The sequence below is a fragment of the Neolamprologus multifasciatus genome, chromosome 23 (assembly GCF_963576455.1).
Source record: "Neolamprologus multifasciatus chromosome 23, fNeoMul1.2, whole genome shotgun sequence".
In the NCBI taxonomy this organism is placed as follows: domain Eukaryota; kingdom Metazoa; phylum Chordata; class Actinopteri; order Cichliformes; family Cichlidae; genus Neolamprologus; species Neolamprologus multifasciatus.
Genome location: NC_140460.1, coordinates 40,340,557 through 40,356,292, shown reverse-complemented (window position 1 = coordinate 40,356,292; position 15,736 = coordinate 40,340,557). Strand labels below are relative to the sequence as shown.

General features: G+C 43.8%; 1 protein-coding gene across 3 annotated transcripts; it reads left to right on the top strand.

The window, feature by feature from the left end:
• The first annotated feature begins 446 nt into the window (after window positions 1-446).
• Window positions 447-14,249, top strand: LOC146492336 (protein NLRC3-like). 3 transcript variants are annotated; one of them, XM_085151048.1, is made up of 7 exons: window positions 447-909; window positions 1,238-1,372; window positions 1,691-1,819; window positions 3,439-3,680; window positions 3,785-5,573; window positions 9,739-9,912; window positions 11,687-14,249. In XM_085151048.1, exons 1-7 carry the CDS (start codon window positions 800-802, stop codon window positions 11,877-11,879), a joined length of 2,772 nt encoding a protein of 923 aa, XP_085007174.1. In that variant the 5' UTR covers window positions 447-799; the 3' UTR covers window positions 11,880-14,249. The 3 variants fall into 3 exon arrangements, with proteins under 3 accessions (XP_085007174.1, XP_085007177.1, XP_085007175.1); XM_085151051.1 differs by lacking the exon at window positions 1,238-1,372 and having other exon boundaries at window positions 448-909; XM_085151049.1 differs by lacking the exons at window positions 9,739-9,912; window positions 11,687-14,249 and adding an exon at window positions 5,714-5,762 and having other exon boundaries at window positions 449-909.
• The last annotated feature ends 1,487 nt before the right edge of the window (window positions 14,250-15,736 follow it).

The following is a 15,736-nucleotide window of genomic DNA, read 5'->3' as shown; positions in this document are numbered from 1 at the left end:
CATCAGGTCTGATCTGAAAATCCCTTCAGAAACAAACTTTAAGAGTTTTATGTCCGTGTGAGGCCGCACGCTGATTGGATAACCACCTGTCAGTCTCAGGATATTAGCCAATGAGCGCGCAGATTCACAGTAAGACCTTATCACGTCATTCTTTTAAACTAAAACATCGACAGTAAAACTGTAACGTGTCCTGTGATCTATAAACACTCTGTGATGAATAATCTGAAGTCATTTTGAGCCTGACAGTAGTTTCCTGTCACAGAGCAGAAGCTGCAGGCAGTTTTTGGCACCTTTATATTTAATTTATTCCAAAATAAATCAATAAAGGTAGAAAAGAAGTCTCAGTGACATTAAAAATCTATTTTTAAAGACAGATGTGACCAAGTGCAACAAATATAAGATGACATGTTTACAGATATTTGAAGTATTGATCATATGTAGAACTCAGAGCAGGTCCAATAACAGAGTCATCCTGCTCACAAACAGCAGTTTGGTTTCATGAGCTCACTTCCTGCAGTGATCCTCAGCTTCTCTCCAAAGGAGCCGTAACATGTGGGCTCCTCACCATGATGATGATCCCAAACACACTGAGTTCCTTCATCCACCTGATCATGTACTTATTAAATAATGTGATGGTTTTGGTGTTTTTTAAAGACTTTGAGCCTCTAAAATAACTGGTTTGGACTTTAGGGCCAAAGCTCCAACATTAGAAACCCGTCAGTGTGATGCTTCCAGTACAACAGCACCTCTGAGTGTGTGTGTTTACCTCTCAGACTAACTCCACCCTGACATCAAGAAGATGGAGGAAGAGGACGGAGCAGCATCTGCAGCATCCAGCTGTGTGTCTGTGAGGAGTGACGGGGTTACACAAACACCTCCACCTTACAGTCATGGACCTGCAGCAATAATGTAAGAACACTACTAACTTTATTAGTCATTTCAACAGAACCATGACAGAATCATTGATCTGTGATTGGTTCAAACTGTTTGATCTGAGTTTGATTTTTATTGACTTGTTTTCTTGCTAAGATCTGAACTCTGTAAGTTTAAGTGAAGTCAGTGCAGCAGAATCAGAGAGAAGAGCTGAGAACAAACTGAGTTCATTCAGAGACAGAAAAACTGGCTGATGATTGGCTGACCTGTCAGCGTTATGAGGCAGACACAATATCACAGAGGGATCAGCTGATCATATGGCTGTCAGAGAGAACTGATCAGTTATTGATGTTTGTGTTTGCAGAGGTCAGAGGTCACAGTCTCCAGCATCCAGCTGTGTGTCTGTGAGGAGTGACTGGTCCAAAGAAAGACTTCCTCCACTCTTCAGTAATGAACCTGCAGCAACAACGTTCTTCAATCATGGAGCTCAGCTGACCATGTAAGAGAGCTGCTGACTCAGAGTTCAAAGGTTGTTTCTATAAATGTGTTCTACCAGTGACATCATAAATGATTCCTAATGGTGGTCCGGGTACGATAATGCTAGTATTAATCGTAGTAGTAATGCAATCCAAGGTAATGATTTCTTCTCTGTTGCTGTGAACGTCTCTGCAGCCGTCTGTACTCTAATCTGAGACAACTATTACTGACAGAAACCATCACATTATCCAGTTTGTGTGTTTGCAGCTGCTTAAAAGATTTTAAACAGAGATTAATCAGTAATTCATGTCATATGAATGTGATGTGTTTGTGTTTGCAGAGGTCAGAGGTCACAGTCTCCAGTATCCAGCTGTTCTGTGAGGAGTGACTGGTCCAAAGAACATCCTCCAGACTTCAGTGATGAACCTGCACCAACAGTGAACTTCAATCATGGAGCTCAGCTGACCATGTAAGAGATCTGCTGACTCATTTACGGGTGTTTGAAATTCTGTGACCACTTTGTAATTTTAGTTTATATTTTAAAAGTGTTTTTATTTGTAGTTGCCTGTATTTTTATTACACTGTGTGTAACGTGGTGGTTTATGCTGTTTGGGATTGTTTTGGTGTATTTGTGTCAGAACATCAGATAAATGATTTCATCACATTTTAAAAGAAAGTATCAGGATAATAATCTGAACTGAGTCATCAGAAATAGAAAGATGGTCTCAACAGGCCACTGAGCTGATCTCCAAAGAAATGCAGAAGATTGAAGAGTCCGAGGCTGTTTATTTGTCACAGGCATCGTCAAACACGTACAACACAGTGAAATGTGCTGAGCTGCTCCTGTGACTGGACAAAACATTATAAACAATCATTAAATGAAATAATGAAACATTGTGCAGATGTAATGTTAAAGTGCTTTGTGCCACATTAGCACAGCATGTACTGACAGAGCAGTGCAAGCAGAACAAAGCAAATGAGCAAAGTGATGTAAACAGAGTAACTGAACAGAGTGAGCAGAGTAATATCAGCAGTAATGAAGCAGCAGGATCAGTGTAGCAGCGTGTGACGTCATAATGAATCAGACATGATCTGAAATATGACAGTGAGACAAGAACATGATGTAAGGTCCTGTTTAAACCCTGATGGTGATGCTATGAGGGGAGCATGTTCTGATTTAGGACTTGGATGGTCTGAGGATAGAAGCTCCTCTCTGTTTGTGTCCTGATGGTGCAGAAGCTTCTGCCTGATTGTAGAAGGAGCTGAAGCCAGCATCATCCCAGAGGTGAAGCTCCTCTGTGTGCAGACCTGAGGTCAGATTCCTCCAGGCTGATGTTCAGGATCTACAGAAACGTGTGGTTGTAGTTATTGCTGCACTGTGTGCTGACAGCAGATACTCAGAACAAAGCGCTGCACACGTGTTCTTTACAAACATCTGTACATATCAAATATGGATTATGGCAGTGAATGAACACGTTTCTGTCATTTGTTTCATTGGCTTCTTTTTTCTGCCTGTGTTCATGTGATTAATGTCTAACACATAAACAGGTTTGTAATCAAACATCACATCATCAGGGAGGCATCATGAAACAAAGTTACTGCTGGAGGCTGAACTCAGTTTGGTGGCAATGTTCAAAAATATCACTCAGATCATTTCAAAGCTTTTAGTTCTTCTTCTTCACTTCTGTAAAATAATAGAAAGAAAATCAGAACCCAGAAGTTCACTTCCTGATGACTGAACTCTTTCAAAATAAAGCTGAAAGCTCTGAATGTGACACCGCTGCTCCACCACAGTTTTTAGAGGAGGTCAAAGGTCAGTTGAAAGTGATGGATCCCAAACTTCCAGTACATCCAGTGAAGGACATAATCAGCTCTGTGATGAAGGCTTTTACTGTGGAGTTTGTAGGCTGATCACTCTGTGTTTAATAAGACAGGAACAGCAAAGGAAACTTGGATTCTGAACTCAAACACAAGTTTCTCCACATGAACTTTTCTCTGTGACCATCAGAGCTTCTGCACAGTGTCATCAAATCTGGATGTTTGTCACTGACAGTCAATGATTTTAGTGATAAAGAAATGTGTTCACAGAGGGAGGAAGAGGAAGAGGAGTGGTGTCTGTGAGGAGGAGCAGCTGTCCTGCTGTGCTTTGTGTCAGGACGTCCTGAAGGATCCAGTCTCTACCAGCTGTGGACACTGGTTCTGCAGACAGTGCATCTCCTCATACTGGGACCAGTCTGCTTCATCAGGAGACTGGTCCTGTCCCCAGTGTGGAGAAAGATCCAGAACCAGAGCTGGACTGCAGACAGCCAGTCAGAGCAGCTGTGTACAAAGTAAGACTGAACATCTGTCTGCTGATGGACTCATTTCTGAAAACTGGACTTCTTGTTGTTGTTCAGACATTGAAGAGTTTTCTTTCTGTTTTTCTTTCTTTCAGCAGATGTTGGTCTGCAGGAGGTTTTAGATGAACATAAGATCAGTCTGAGGAGGAGATGTGAACGTGTGACTGAAGGAAGTGATGAAACAGGAAGTAGAACCCTCCTCAACAGGATCTACACTGAGCTCTACATCACAGAGGGACAGAGTGAAGAGGTTCATACCCAACATGAGGTGAGGCAGCTGGAGACAGCTTCCAAGATGGACGCCCTCCATGACACTCCAATCAGGTGCCAGGACATCTTTAAAGCCTTACCTGACCAACAGAGACCCATCAGAGTGGTTCTGACCAACGGCGTGGCTGGTGTTGGAAAAACCTTCTCAGTGCAGAAGTTCACTCTGGACTGGGCAGAGGGCTTGGAGAACCAACATGTCAGTGTGGTGGTTCTGCTTTCATTCAGGGAGCTGAACCTGATCAGAGATGAGCAGTACAGTCTTCTGGAGCTGCTCCATGTTTTCCATCCAACATTACAGAAGGTCACAGCAGAGAAGCTGGCTGTCTCTCAGCTTTTGTTCATCTTTGACGGCCTGGATGAAAGCAGACTTTCATTGGATTTCACCAACAGGAAGCTGCTGTCTGATGTCACACAGAAGTCATCAGTCAGCCAGCTGCTGACAAACCTCATCCAGGGGAATCTGCTTCCCTCGGCTCTCGTCTGGATAACTTCCCGACCTGCAGCAGCCAATCAGATCCCTCCTACGTGTGTTGACAGGCTAACAGAAGTACGAGGCTTCACTGACGCCCAGAAGGAGGAGTACTTCAGGAGGAGATTCAGTGATGAAGAGCTGTCCAGCAGAATCATCTCCCACATGAAGACATCCAGGAGCCTCCACATCATGTGTAGAATCCCAGTCTTCTGCTGGATCACTGCTACAGTTCTGGAGCACATGTTGACTACAGAGCAGAGAGGAGAGCTGCCCAAGACCCTGACTGACATGTACTCACACTTCCTGCTGGTTCAGACAAAGAGGAAGAAGAACAAGTACCACGAGGGACATGAGACGAGTCCACAGGAGCTGACGAAGGCTGACAGGAAAGTTCTTCTGAAGCTGGGGAGGCTGGCGTTTGAACATCTGGAGAAAGGAAACATCATGTTCTACCAAGAAGACCTGGAGCAGTGTGGTCTGGATGTGACAGAGGCCTCGGTGTACTCAGGAGTTTGTACAGAGATCTTCAAAAGAGAGTGTGTGATCTTCCAGAAACCAGTCTACTGCTTTGTTCATCTGAGCATCCAGGAGTTTCTGGCTGCAGTCTACATGTTCCACTGTTTCACCAACAGGAAGTCAGAGGTGCTGAAGAACTTCCTGGGAAAAAAATTCAACGAGTCATCTCTGGATGATTTCCTTAAACGAGCCATGGAGAAATCCCTCCAGAGTAAAAATGGCCACCTGGACCTGTTTGTCCGCTTCCTTCATGGCCTCTGTCTGGAGTCCAACCAGAGACTCTTAGGAGGTCTGCTGGGTCAGACAGAGAACAGTCCAGAAACCATCCAGAGAGTCATTAAGAACCTGAAGAATAACAAGAAGCTTAAATCCTGTCCTGACAGAAACATCAACATCTTCCACTGTCTGATGGAGATGAACGACCTCTCAGTACATCAGGAGATCCAAGAGTTCCTGAAGTCAAAGAAAAGGTCAAAGGACCTCTCTATGATCCACTGCTCAGCTCTGGCCTTCATGCTGCAGATGTCAGAGGAGGTTCTGGATGAGTTTGACCTGCAGAAGTACAACACAACAAAGGAGGGACGACAGAGACTGATTCCAGCTGTGAGGAACTGCAGAAAGGCTCGGTGAGTCCAGATGTGATTATTAACATCATTGATCAGTGTCGGTTAATAGTTTATTCTTTAAATTAAAAACACAGTCCTTGGTTATAAAGTGCTTTACAAACACCAACATTACGGCTAACAGCTGGATTCTCCTGTTTCAGTGCAGCCAAACAACAAAGAGCCACTTGCTGCTAAAGACAGAGTGAAAGTGGACGGTATATCCTCCATTCTTAATGTAAAACACATGCAATGAATTGTAATGCACCATCTGTGTTTACCTTCATGCAGTTTTCTCTTTATGGTAGACTTGGATATTTAAATGTTTACCTCCTGGTTCTTGTCAAGTCTTGTTCACTTGATTAGTTTTTGTGAAGGGGATTCTCCTCACCCCGTCTCCAAGGGAGACACCAGCTACCCTTCAGAGAACATTTATTTGCCCCACTTGTAACCACGATCTGGTTCTTCCAGTCACTGCCCACAGCTCGTGACCATAGGTGAGGGCAGGAACGTAGATCGACCGGTAAATTGAGAGCTTCGCTGTCACGCTCAGCTCTCTCTCTTCACCACGACAGACCGGTACAGCGTCTACCTCACTGTTACCGCAGCAACAGTCTGTCTGTTGATTCCTGCTCCCCTCCCCCTTCTTTACACAACCCTGAGATACTCAGACTCCTCCACCTGGGGCAGGAACTTGTCTCTGACCCAGAGTGGGCACTCCACCCTTTCCCAGCTGAGGACCATGGCCTCAGATGCTGATCCTCATTCACACGGCTTCTCATTCTGCTGAGAACAGCTCCACTGTGAGCTGGAGGCCATCACCTGATGAAGCCAACAGAACCACATCATCTGTGAAAACAGAGACGAGACTCTGACACCACACAAGTGGAATATAAGGTCAGAGGTCAGCTAGTACCTAATATGGTAATCCTGAGCTAACAGGAAAGGGAAATGCAGTGAAGAAATGGATTTTCAAATGAGGAGTGGAATCACCATTTTAAATGTACAAAGTAAATCTTTGACTTTATTTTTTAAAAGATTTGTAAAATCTTTTTAAAAATTGGAATTCAAAAATGTTTTTTAAAATGAAATAAATTTACTCATGTTTTATTACACAATTTATTATTGAAGCATGAAATGTATTTTGATGCGTTTTGACTCTTCTGATCCTCCATAATATTGAGATTGTATAGAAGTTTTCAACATTTGCCAGATTTATGATTATACTATGCACTATTATTAAAATGGTAAATGGTAAATGGCCTGTATTTGTATAGCGCTTTTACTAGTCCCCTCTACGGACCCCAAAGCACTTTACACACCCAGTCATCCACCCATTCACACACACATTCACACACTGGTGGAGGCAGCTACAGTTGTAGCCACAGCTGCCCTGGGGCGCACTGACAGAAGCGAGGCTGCCATATTGTGCCATCGGCCCTTCTGGCCAACACCAGTAGGCGGTAGGTGAAGTGTCTTGCCCAAGGACACAACGACCGAGACTGTCCGAGCTCGACCTTCCGATTACAAGGCGAACTCCCAACTCTTGAGCCACGATCGCCCTATTAGTATAGTATACTATTATACTATACTAATACAAATATACTATTTGTGCCTGTTAGTGCTGCGATGACATTAGACCGAGCTGACTGAGGGGTCTAAGCTCATGATGCCACCAGCAACACCCGGGTCATGCCGCAGAGTTTTCAAACCCCGCTGACACTCGACATAATTTACTCAGGTCATATCAGGTGATCTAAGAAAGGCCGCTTAGAAAGAAAAGCGAGTGCACTGCTTTAAGTTTCTTGAAGATGTTTAATCCGAACATTCAGCTTCTTCACTTCTAAAACCAAAAAGTGGAGAGTCCCAGATTTTAATCCTAGTGGGAGTGTCCCTTAAGAGGGTCGTTGACCAACTATTGATCATGTGGCTCATCACATGAGTCTAGGTGTGAAAAAGGGTGTGGGTGATTATCAGCAGAGGTTTCAAGAGATGAAACGTCTTCAAGAAACTTAAAGAAGTCACTTTTCTTTCCAGGCTCCTTAGATTACCATGACTGTATGATGAGAACCTACACAGACATATCAGGTGAAGTTTTCAGTGTTTTGGTTCAGTTTAATGTAAAAATGGAGATGAAACGCATATAAAGGCTCGTTTACACCACTGAGCCCTGCTCTAAAACACTGACACAGATCTGTCTGTGAAGCTGGCTTTAACAAATAAGAGCTTAAAGTTTTAAAAACATGTTTAGCGCCAAACTGTCCACTTTACTGTCTGTAGCAGGAAGTGGCTGTTTGGCACTGAAACGGGAGAATCCAGCTGTTAGCCGTGATGTTGTGTTTGTAAAGCTCTTCATAAACGAGGACTGTGGAGGAGGAGCGCCTGTGTGAGTCAGGTGGTTCACCGGCCGAGTGTATCAGTGGCAGAAACAGCTGATCAGCGCCGTTTTATGCAGTAAAATAATCTTTCTGTTCCCAAACACATCCACACAGTTTACAACATAACAGCCACTACATGCACATCACACCACAAACATGCGTAAACTTAAACATAAAATATGTCCTGTACCTGTGTGATCTCTTTAAATAACTCACAGAATATCAACACTAACGCCACAAGTTTGTTGGTATTTTAACATTTTAACCATTGATTTTGAATTAAAACCAACAGTTAAAATATTTTTACACCAGAGCAGCAGAAATATTAAGACAGATAAATCATTCTGTCTTCAGTCTCCATGAACAGCATCTACATCCTCTGCTGAAATTTCTCTTTCCTCCTTAAAATATATTAAATGTCAGTTTAATTCCAAATTAATGGTTAAAACATGTATGTCACATATGAACATCAGGAAATAAAGAAAAGTGACTGATTCAGTTCCATATATGCTCCAGGGAGGCGTTAAGGTTCATTAAAATTGTTCAGTTATTAAACTTTAATCTGAGCCGAGCTGACTTCCTCAGGAACAAATAAACACCGAGATAAACTTCACCTTACAGATATAATCTAAATGAATCATATCCAATCTCAGAGAGTTGACAGTCAGCTGTGTGCTGGGAGACATGTTTGTCTGCAGTGTACGAGCTCTGACCGCTCTCCAAAAATGTCGGAGTGAATATATTAATATTAAAAGTGTAGCTGGTGACACAGAAACAGAGGATTTAAGAAGTTTAAGTGTAGGTCGGGTCCACACATGTCCAAACACCTGTGCGTAGTCCTGCTTGTTACTCAGAAACGCCCACTAATAAAATGGCCATAAGGCCAAAGCAATGGTTTTGACTGGTGTTGACCCCGCCCCCACCCTGAGTGTGGATGCTGAGAGAAGGGCCAGCTGTGAATATGAGGCTGTGGGAGCAGATGGAGAGAGAGTATGTCGGGGTATCCCAGTACAAGCTTTACTGGGGTCAGAAATTAGGCAGACTCCAGTTCCTTTGTTTGATTTGTCTAGTTTGATGTTAGGAAAGAGATTCATGAGATGGAAAAACCTCCAAGTCTACAGATTCAGAAATGATTTGTACACATGGAAACTCCCTGAGTGGGAACAAAGAGTGTCCTGTCAGGAAGAGCATTTGGAATATGGATGTTGAGGATGTGACAGTGCCTGAAATCCTGCTGCTGTTCTGAACCATAGTTTCTGATCTAAAGGTCAAACAGAGTCATGATGGTTGTTTCTGTTTGTTCCTTTTTAGTTTAGTTTCCCTGAAATCAGATGTGATATCAGCAGCTGTGAGTTAATTCAACATTACTGTCCAGTGATGAGATTTCTGCAGGTAGCAAACAGAGATCATCTTTCCAGCTGGAACTCTTCACTGAGCTGAGCTCATTCAAAATGTCCTGGAGTCAGATTCAAGACAGGAAACAGTCCAAATGTGTGTCTTCACTCTGACTCTGGATCAGATCTCAGTGACAGACTGTGGACATTATGGAAGCCTAAATGTGACGCCATCTTCCTCCTTCATCTGCAGATTAAAGCCAAACAAAGATTCTCATTAAAAGTCTGCAGGTCTGAGAGAGACTGAATCATTGTGTCATGTCAAACACAGTAAGAGGAGCTGAAGCACAGATGTGAAGAGCAGATTCATCAGATTATGACCTCACTCTGTTTTGTCTTCATATACATTCAGTCTGTGTTTATAATGCAGATTTTCTGCTTTTATAATAACACATTTTATATTTTCTATGATCACAGACTGACTCAGTGTGGACTCTCAGAGACTCACTGTGAAGTTGTGGCCTCGGCTCTGAAGTCCATCCCCTCCCATTTGACAGAGCTGGACATGAATGACAACAAGCTGCAGGATTCAGCAGTGAAGCTTCTGTGTGCTGGACTAGAGAGTCCAAACTGTCGACTGGAGACTCTGAGGTGAGTTCACTGACTGCAGCTGTTGTTGTTTTTCTATATTTCAGGCTGCTGAGACTTTGAGCTTGTGTGGAAACAGAGAGAGAGAAAAGAAAGACATGAATACCAAAGCTAAAAAAGGTGAAGTTAGGAGCTGTGATGATGTTCATGTATCAGAAGCTGATCTGGCTGCTACAGAGACGACCCACACAGCTGCTGTGGTGAGGTGTGTGTTAAAGCAGAGGAACACAGAGCAGCCGAACACAGGCCCAAACATGACAGCAAAGCAGGATTCAGGCTCTGTGAGAGGATTTCAAACAGAAGCTGGAGAAGAGAAAGGACTCTGTTGGAATGACTACAGAAAGAAGGCAGCTGAGACCAGTCCAAGTGTTTCCATGGAGCCCAGTCTAACATTCATTTATACACTAACGTACAGAAGTGAACAGGAAAATGAATCCATAGTTTCAAATGTAGAAATAGTTCTCAGTTCATTTACAGAGTTTAATACAGTTCATGAGGAAATGTTCAAAACAGCAGCTGAGAAGAAATCTGCTTCACAAAGTTGGATCCAATTCCAATAGTTTGTGATGGACTTGAACGCAGCGTGAGCAGTTCACTGCCTAACCCCACAGAGACTGTCAGTCTGGACTTTTCTTTATTTCTATTGGCTGTCAGTGAGATTTCAGAGCAATCAGAGACTGTGGGTCTGTGTATGAAATATAATTCATGTGCAGTTGTTGAAGTTATAGAATGAGAAATGGCAGTTTGGGGTATTTCCTGCTTTCATTGTCCTGCTTGTGCTGATGAAAATGTTTATTGACGTGTGAATTAATTCTTCAACGCTCGATTCTGCCTGAACAACGTGAAAACTTTGCTTATTTTGTGTAACACAATTCACCGCACTGAAGCATCGACTAGTTTCATTATCCAACAATGAAAACAGGAAACAAAGACAGCTGGCCTTCAAAGTAAAAGCTGCTCCTTTTGAAACGTGTTGGTGGTAAAATGTAAGAAGAGCTGAAGCACATATATGATCTACGTGCCAAAATATTAAACACAGTTGATATATTTCTGTGAGTGTTGTGATTCAGGTGTAGATGCAATAATGTACATATAGCAGAGTTTCCTCTTCTAGATCAGCTGATCAGAGTCGGGCCAATCAGCTCTGAGCATGCTCAGTCTGAGTTATGGAGCCACATACTACGATTCACCGTGACAACGGCATGAGCAGAGGCTCCGTGTGAATCCAGAGGAGCAGGAACATGAATGATGACAGTAGATGTTTGTGTGAAAGTGCTGGAAGCAAATTAGTGTGTGATGTTCTTTCAGTGTTGCACTTTGTAGACGCTCCCTGAGCACTGGTCTCACAGCCAGCTGCTCATAGAGACCAGTGTTGTTAGTCCAGGTCAGAAGATGACTTGTTGGAATGAAAATGAGCTTGTAGTTTGTCTGCTTTAATAATGTGACTGGAAAAAGGTGTTGGACTTCAAATATGTCCATTTCTTTCACACTTCACCTTTAAAAGTGAAGCCATGTGGTTCCTGGAAGGAAAAACACGACTTTTTCAAGTCTTTTTCCTGTTTTTATGAGAAATGTACGACTTTAATGTGAAAGATTCAGAGTTTTTTTCTCTTGTTGTGTTTGTTTGAAGCTGCTTCCTGTTGGCTTCAGCTGTTTGGAGTTTCCATTTTCTAAACTTCTACATTCTGAACCTTCTTCAGCTCTGAACAGATGATGAAACACTGAAGGATTTCAAGCACTTTGTCTAATAAACTTACATCTTTCATTCTTTATACAGATTGGAGAGCTGTGGTTTGTCAGAGATCAGCTGTGATTATCTGGCAGCAGCACTGAAGTCCAACCCCTCCCATCTGAGAGAGCTGGACCTGTACAAGAACAACCTGCAGGATCCAGGAGTGAAGCATCTGTGTGGTTTCCTGGAGAGTCCAGGATGTAAACTTGAAACTCTGAGGTCAGTCAGCATGTTTTAGTTGTGCTGAGATGAATATGATGTGAAAGTTGTGCTGACACTAAACTGCAGACATCAGGCTGATATTATACTGATCCACACTGAGGATCTTCATGGTAAAGTCTGTTTTCTTCTTCTCTGGTTTAGTCCATTGACTGCAGCAGAACAATGTTCACATTTCAAACAGTGATACTCAACGTATGGCCCGCGGCCCACACGCGGCCTGCCCACCTTTCCTAATTCAGAGAGAGGGGACCCTGATTAACTGTGTAGCTTATTCCTCACAGTTCTAAGTATCAGACACAACAATGAATAATCCACAGCTGACTGTCTTTAGCAGGTCAAAGGTCACGGCACACAGCACTCTGTGAAACAGTTTGGAGCAGGAATTCTTGCATATTTACAAACTGACACTGCTGCACGGCATGCTGGGTAATGCTAGCTGCTCAGGTATGGGCGTGCTAACGGCTGTGAGGCTCCGTGGCTGCAGAACACTGAAGAACAGAAAAGAGAGGTGGAGGATGAAGAAAAGAGGCGGAGATGAAGCAGAAGTTTAGCTCCTGTCTGAGTGGGCGGGGCTCAGGCAGCTCCACCCACTCAGTTTGTTCCCTCCTGATTCATCTGCATGTGTTCTGCTTCACACTGCTCACCTCCACCAAAGACTTCACAAACATCTTCTTTCTTTGAGTCCAGTTTGTCCCACAAACACTTCCAAATCTCCTCCTCTGAGATTCTGCAGCTTCTTGCAGTGTGACTCAGCTGACTTCTGACAGACCACAGACTGGCACAGCATCCACATGTGTCTCCTTTCAAACAGGCTCTTGATGTTTCCTCCCACATCATTCTGGCCTCTCAGTCTCCTTTGTTCTCCAGCTCTGTAGCTCCAGCTGATGAAGCTTCAGTTTTCCATGTTGGTAACAGTAAACTACAGCCTCTGCTGTCAGCTGGGTAACTAAACAGAGCTGCAGCACGTCTCTGCGGTGGTGCTACATCCAGCCTGCAGACGGCCGTCTACATGTTGTAGTGGTTTACAGTCACCAGGGGGCGCTGTCCCAGCCATACAGTGGGCTGCTCTGCTTGTGCTGTTGTTGGTGAAGCTGAAGTGAAAGCGAGAGTTAAAACACTGAACAGTGTCCACTGTGCTTCTCATGCTATTCTCATGCTCAAAGAAGTTTAACAGGAAGGACGACTCGTCCATCAGGCGTCCAGCTGTCCGTGACCGTGTCCACAGCAGAGTGTGACCGAGGCTTCATGCTAACACGCACACATGAAGCTAATACCACCACGAGCAGCTGCTCAGTGGATTTGGAGGACAAATGTCTGCAGCTTCTCACAGGCAGTATGCAGAATGTGGATCTCCACAAAGACTGTGGAGAGCTCGTCCCACACTCTAAATCCACACTTGTCTGCACAAAACTTCTCACACGTTCCCGTCACAAGTGTCTTCTAAGTGAAGCTACCAGGTTCAGGTCCAGCTTGTTTATCTGGAGCTGCAGTAGCATTCTGCATTCTGACCCACATTCTGTAATGTACAGGAGACACGGCACGAGATTGACTGACAATGGTCTACAGCCAATCAGGACGCAGAACACAACGCGCTGTAAAAAACAAAAGCATGCAAAATTGCACAAAAAAGATCAGCGAAACAGCGAGGCCGCCAAAGGTGAACTGTTTTACAGCGAGGGACCAGCGTATATATGGTTGTTGGGACGATAAATGTCTTTGAGCTTGTGTCAGAAGACGAGCTGCAGCTTTCTGGACCAGCTGCAGTCTTGCCAGGCAGGTCCCACTAACTCCAACATATAAGGAGTTACAATAATCCAGCTGGGACGTCATGAAAACGTGGATCGCCCGTTCAAGGATTTTAAAAGATATAAATGATCTCACCTTAGATAAAAGCCTCAGTTTGAAGAAAGACTGCTGTACAACTGAGCTCAGCTGTTTTTCAAAGGTCACATTGCCGTCAAATATAAGCCCCAAATGTAATAATGCGATTTAATAAAAGAGCTGAACCAGTCTAATAGAGCGCCCTTGATGCCGCCATGCTCCAATGGTGACATCAAGATGCTGTGGTCAACAGTGTCAAAGGCAGCGGTCAGATCCAAAAGCACAGCTGAGTCTCCTGATCAGTGGCTGATAAAAGATCATTAAGAACTTTTCAAAGTGCAGTTTCAGTGCTGTGAAGAGCTTTAAAACCAGACTGAAACCTTTACAACAGATTGCAGCTGAACAAATATAATCTTTTACAAAATCTTCGACAGGAAGGGAAGCTTTGAAATAGGCCTGAAGTTTGAGCGGACAGAGGATCCAGATCAGGTTTTTTAGTACAGGCTGTACAACAGCATGTTTAAAACAGGCTGTACAACACCTGAACTAAGACTGCTGTTAAAAATCACTAAGATGTCGGAACCAACAACCTTTAAAATCTTTTTAAACACGTGTTGGAACAACATCATTTGGACAAGATGATGTCTTTATAGCATCACATCGTTCCTCCACCTGATCAAACCACACAGGCTCAAACTGATCAAAAACAGCTGAGCAGGTGAATATTTTAGCCCCGGTGCGATCTCGGGCGAGAGTATCGATGATGGCCAAAGGGCAGCGTCCAGCTCTACGGCCGCTGAAGAGCAGACTCAACAGACACGCGTGATGTGGATCCTACTGCTCTAAAATTGGAGCTTCTTCAATCCATTAAAGAGCACATTAGTACGCTGTTAAAAGAAGAACTCAGAAATGCATTGAAAGAAGATTTTGACAATATAAGGGCTGACGTGCAAGGACTGAGAAATGAGATCGCTAACAGCATGGCGCCGACGTGCGGCGAAGTTGATGGAGTAAAGGTTAGAGTGAAAGAAGCTGAGGATGGGCTGTCAATGTGGAGCGATGAGGTGACCACCCTGCAGTCTACAGTAGAGAGTATGAAGGAGGAGCTGTCTGACCTGAAGGATAAATGTGATGAAGGCAGGAAGCGGAGAGCTAACATCCACATCATAGGGATCCCAGAGGGCCTGGACTCGAGCTCCTCCACGGCCGTATCCGTGCTACTACGTGACGTGCTGGGTATGGATAAAGACGTTATTGTCGACCGCTCACACAGGAGCCCTATCCTGAGAAAGCCAGCTGGTAACCCGCACGCCGTCATAGCCGAGCGTCACTACTACCAGGATTGTGTGGCTACGCCGTGCCAGGGCCCAAGCCCCGCTTGAGTTTAATGGACAACCTATTGCAATATTACGACTGGGCGATATGACCCAAAGTTCATATCTCGATATTCTTTAGCTGGATGGCGATATACGATATATATCTGGATATTTTTAAAGCCAGAAAGTACGAACACAAAGAGAGTTCTTAGTCAAAGCTGTGTCCCAAATCTCACACAGGCACATTTATTAACATACAGCGTAGATGTACATGAAACAGTTACTCAGAAATAAATGATCAGCATTTATTAAATAATAATGCTCCATAAATAAAAGGAAACAATGTTGTTTTTGTGCATAACAAAAAGCTCACAATTGTGCAGTCAAAATGTAAACTAACAGACGCTGAGCATAATAACAAGCAGCTGCTCTGTTCCCAGGTTCTACTGCGTGACTGACAGCCTGGAGTTTGAAATCCTCTTTGTAACCGTGTCTCTTACAGGTGCCATTTATGGTCCTTATACACACTCAATACAGTAATATTACGTTGAAGCAGAGTACGTATCACTCCGCGAGGCTCCTCGTAGCTGTAATGCTCCAACAATCCATCAAGCGGTGCGGCCTCGTAGCTTAGCAAAGTCGTACCAAAACATTTTTGAAAGGTTTCTGAGCGCCGTGTAGCACATAAAATCGGTTCGAGGTCAGTAAGCACAACCAGAATTCATCCATAAGGCGC

What these genes read in the sequence shown, in the direction of transcription:
- LOC146492336 (XM_085151048.1), top strand. Translation starts at nt 800, where the DNA reads ATGGAGGAAGAGGACGGAGCAGCATCTGCAGCATCCAGCTGTGTGTCT. An exon ending in TCAGAGCAGCTGTGTACAAA is followed by an intron (nt 3,681 to 3,784) that starts GTAAGACTGAAC and finishes TCTTTCTTTCAG; the next exon opens with CAGATGTTGGTCTGCAGGAG. An exon ending in AGGAACTGCAGAAAGGCTCG is followed by an intron (nt 5,574 to 9,738) that starts GTGAGTCCAGAT and finishes CTATGATCACAG; the next exon opens with ACTGACTCAGTGTGGACTCT.